Genomic DNA, 4,856 nt, shown 5'->3' on the forward strand with positions numbered 1-4,856 from the left:
GGGGTTCTAACGTCCCCATTTAGATCTGTATTTAACGTTCATTTAGATCTGCAACGCATGTCAACGCAATGGTAAGGAGTCCGCAGACGTTTATGCATCAATAAAAAACGCATGAACGCTATTGTTGCGAACAAATATAAGTCATTTTTGGTAATTGCTATCATTTTATTTTGAAACAGTGCTGGTGCGATATCATTTGAAGTTATGTTTTGACTCTGCAAATATCGGGATTGTAATTGCAGTAACCGTTTTTAAATATTTGTCAAAAATATTTTTTAAAAAGTGAATCACACATGTACTTATTCGTTTATGTGTGTTTTCTTCTTCGTTTATGTATTATAATACCTAAAAACGCTAGTTTAATACAAGAATAGGTGAGAAATAACTATCAACTGATATTTGTTTTACATAAAATATCTTTTTTGAATCAATATAATTTTCTGACAAGGATTAAGTATCGCTTATTGACTTTTCAAGATAATTCCAGAAAACATAATATCTGTGAAGATACATGTTAAAAACAGAAATAAGAATACGAAATTATGCCAAAACAGTCAGTCATAACTATGCAAAAATCTGGCAGATGAACTGGAATGACGAATTGCATGGATAGTCAAAATAACGCCAGAGAAAATTCGTTTTATCATAGTTGTTGTACAGCATACAGAGTTCAGTTGGTCCATTATCAGGATCATTGTCACCCCAATAAGTAAAGTTTGGATTTGTTGCTTTGTACCCATATGACCAAAGCCCTGCTTGAACAGATCTTCTACCATCTATCCAAACCTCATTCCTTTTGAGCGATTGAGCAAGTAGGGTATCATTAACGTCCTTGGCTTTTAATTCTGAATCAACATGCACCAGATGACCACTATCAGATCGACAAACGGCTTCAGCGTTATCCCAGGATTTCGGGCCTGCGTAGTATTTAAAGCAAAAGCCATTTGTTGTAAAATTATATTCCTTCGAACATCTAAATTTACTTTCACAGACCTTATAATCCAAAACTGTTCTAGATATTCCATATCGCTCGCAAATGGTAGTGTTTTCCCCGCATGTCCGTGATCTGGTTTGAACACCGACACGTCTTTGTTTTTCTGCGCTGACATCACAATCGGACCACTCTGTCCATTCTTTACAACGATGCAGACGGCACATTTCTTCTGCTACTTCCCGAACATCAGATTCTACGTTCTTCATAGCCTTACCGATAATGCTTAACAATGTCATGTTGTAATTTATGCCAACGTTATATAAGGTCTGTCCACTTATATTGTTTTTTCGTGAATGGTTTACACTAGATGCGCGGAATGCAAGCATTGCAAGCAAAGACGTATATACGATCGGGACATGCATACTCTTTTTTTCGTAGCACTATCTCTTTTCATATGAATGCGTCTGTCAGTTTTCCTGAAAGATAAATGTATTTGATAAAATTGTGATTGTCTCTTTTAATGCTCATGCGAAATACTGATTGGCATGTCATTTGGCTGTCAACAGCCGAGCCTTTGAGAATTTTTAATAAGACGCATAATTTACTGCGGAATGGCACAATTAACTTTGCGAGTCGGAAGTACATAAAAACATTCACATTCATCAGGTTTTCACTTCAGGACCAATTAAAAATGTCTTGCTTTGTTGCAAAACATTTTTATTTACATTTTTCTCAAATGAAAAGACAATGTTTTCTTAACTCCGTATACAAAAATGGACTTGCCTCTGATCCCCTTTCAAAATTCCATTTTATTTAGTTTCGCCCATTGTTTTCTCGTTTAGGGCACACGCTTTTTATTGCTTGGGGACCATACGCCGCTTTTCATGGAATGGCACTTAAGTGTCACATTGAAGGTTCCATGATAACCGCCATATGAACACATCTGCGGATGTTTCTAAATTCAAAATTTTACTCTTTCACGTTTAAATGTTGAATTCTGCGTAAGCCGGTGCTAGGGGGCGTGGACGGTAATTTGCACTTTCCAGTACCGTCCATGAACAGGCTCAATCAAACCGAGCCTGCAACATTTTCAATTTTGCCGTGTTGGGCTTTCTTTAGGAATTTTGTATATATATATTTTGCAACTGTCTGCAGTTTACAGATATTTAATATCGTGGAGCCAGGCTAAAATTAAATCATGCATACACATAATTCACCCATAAATAGCAAAAGTAAACCTAAAGGGGAGCTGTTTCACATGGAACAAACGCAGTGGTATTGCATTGGACTGTGATAAAACATCTATCTGTTTGCTAGAAACTAGGAAATAAGTTGTTTTGACGAAATAGAAATGTATATATTTTGAATTTTTGTAATGGTCTCGTTTCAGATGATTCGGTTTGCGATGTGTTAAAAAATGTTAATAGACGCCTTTTACTCGTATATAGTAAAACGATGTCACAAGTGTGTAATTATAAATACACGACGATCTTGAACGTAACGTGGCTTAATCAAAGCAAGTTTGCAACATTTTCATATATGCCGTTTTTGGGCGTTCTTTTGTGATTCAATATTCTCTATTTTAAAGCAAGTACTATAAATGTCAATACAAAATTCACATTTGAATTATATTTCCATACGTTTCAAAATTTGCTTGTCATTCAAACCGATATTTCAATAAAAAACATTTTAAAAAATTTAGGCGCTTTTTGTTTATTTAAGTACATAAAAACATAAAATTAAAGTGAAAAATGGTATTTACCTTTATTTTTTGAATGTCCCAGTATTCTTTTTATGCTACTGTTAAGTCTTTCTCAACTACCTACTGCGTACACGACTAATAAAGACTGTTGATACAATCAGTAATGTTTAAGATGAAACAGATAGAAGGTTATAAGGAAATATATTCACATATCTGATTTTTTTAAAAAATGAAAAAATAGAGTAGGTTACGTGACAATGATTGTGTAAAAACAACGATATTTTAACGAACTTGGTATTAAACATGATTTAGGAAGTTTATAAAAACTGCCAAGGCGAATTTTACTCCCGTTTCTGTATGTTACAAAATAAATTAAACCTCGATTGCAAAACCAGTTCTTGAATTTTTATTACCATCGATTACTATTCATAGACCTTTATATGAACAAACGTGGTCGTGAAGTTGAGCGGTGAATCATTCATAATATGAGCTTTCGGCACGTTCATAGAATGCCACCCTTCCTTGGTGATCTAAGTTTCCATATTTGTTTGCTCTCTGTTAGATATGTATAATTTTATTATTATATTTCATTTGCTGTTTGAACCTTACTATAGAGGGTATCTTTGTCTACAATTGTATTATTCTATTACACAGGCTTTTTCAACTCGTAACATACTAGAATGTTGTTACATACATACTGGAAAAGAGTATTATAGTGAACATATCGGACAAATGTTTTCATTTTTGTATATGATGCACGGCATTATTATCCTGCTATCATTTTAACTCGTTTTGATAACTTATTGTGCCCTTGACTTATACGTTATTATGCATCAAGTCTAAAACGTATTTCCACTGTTTGTCATAAAACTAATTGATTAATATGAATTAAGATATTGCGACATTTAACGGTAGTGTTGTAACATTTGACGGCAAATTATTTTGAGACATTTAGTGGTGGTTTGATTATTTAGCGGCGGTTGCGACATTTAGCAGCGGTTGCGACATTTAGCGGCGGTTGCGACATTTAGCGGCAAGTGCGACTTATAATGGCACAACAATATATTTTGTACCATACGTTTTCTTTTGATGACAGTAAAAAGTAAAGCAATAACCAACAAAAGGTAAAAAAGTGAGAACATTTACATATTCGTTTGTTTGAAAATCAAACAAAATCGCAGCCAATTTCAAATCAAAGCCCAAATTAATATTGATTGATTACTGCCTGATCGAGTATGTTTTATCGTGAACATAAAAATAATGAAGGCTTTTGGAATATCGTTCTCATTACATATAATGGTTCAACGAAGGGCTTTACTGTGATAAAAAATTAACTTTTTGAATACGTTGAATATACAGTCATAAAACTTGTCAATGAGTAAAACTGCTGATTCATGTAACAATAGATATTCTGCTCTCTTCACACATGAAATACAAGGAATGTTTTAAACAATTTTTTCTTTCTGTATTTAACAAAAGACTAATACAGTCCAGTGTTCAGACTAATCATTGTTATAATCTGTAAGCCGAGCGCCCATTCTATTGCTTTTGAAAACAAAAAAACTGATAAAAAAACATTGTTAAGCTTAGGTAAACAATTTTGTATATTGGTGTCAGAAATTTAAACTAAGTTTGAAAACAAAACAGGAAGAAAACGATTCATCAAGATAAATAAATTAAGTTGTAGATGTTTTGACCCACGTTGAACAACTTCGTATTTTTATGTGTTGCAAACATTTTGAATATTTTTGGAATTACAGAATTTATGATTAGCTTAGTGAATCAGCACTGAAGATATGAAGTCTGAAGATATGTATAAAATATTAATAACCAGTTTTACCTGTATAACTCGGTAATTACATTCAACTTTAATTAATTCAACTTTCAATCTTAATTAATAAACCATTTAAATTAACATTTGATCCCATGTTGAAATCCAATTAAAATGCTATTTAATTGAAGATTTAAAGAAAGAGTTTCCAGAATTGCGTGACCATATCTGACTTTGTTTCTCTACTTTATAAAAATCAAAGATTGAGAGAATGTACTATTACTATGCCATGAATATTTGTAATATATTTGAACTAGTTATCAGACAGCATTTAGCGTGTGGTGTGCAGGTTCAAATGACCCGACAGTATTATTTAAATCATACGCTTAGCCTATGTGACTCGCACACATGTTGGGTATGGCCGTTATTTCTTGTAATAGGTGATAAAT

The 4,856-nt window shown here is 33.1% G+C and overlaps 1 protein-coding gene across 1 annotated transcript; it reads right to left on the reverse strand.

The window, feature by feature from the left end:
* Positions 1–397: 397 nt before the first annotated feature.
* LOC132733096 (C-type lectin mannose-binding isoform-like) lies at positions 398–2,805 on the reverse strand. The gene is made up of 2 exons (XM_060719693.1): positions 2,697–2,805; positions 398–1,410 (listed from the first exon to the last, which is right to left on the reverse strand). Exon 2 carries the CDS (start codon positions 1,354–1,356, stop codon positions 565–567), a length of 792 nt encoding a protein of 263 aa, XP_060575676.1. The 5' UTR covers positions 1,357–1,410; positions 2,697–2,805; the 3' UTR covers positions 398–564.
* Positions 2,806–4,856: the final 2,051 nt, after the last annotated feature.

This window comes from Ruditapes philippinarum, unplaced genomic scaffold (assembly GCF_026571515.1).
Source record: "Ruditapes philippinarum isolate M1 unplaced genomic scaffold, ASM2657151v2 ctg3625_1_1_1_1, whole genome shotgun sequence".
NCBI classification, from domain to species: domain Eukaryota; kingdom Metazoa; phylum Mollusca; class Bivalvia; order Venerida; family Veneridae; genus Ruditapes; species Ruditapes philippinarum.

Bases quoted from the DNA above. Each gene is read 5' to 3' on its own strand.
- LOC132733096 (XM_060719693.1), bottom strand. From the start codon at position 1,356: ATGCATGTCCCGATCGTATATACGTCTTTGCTTGCAATGCTTGCATTC.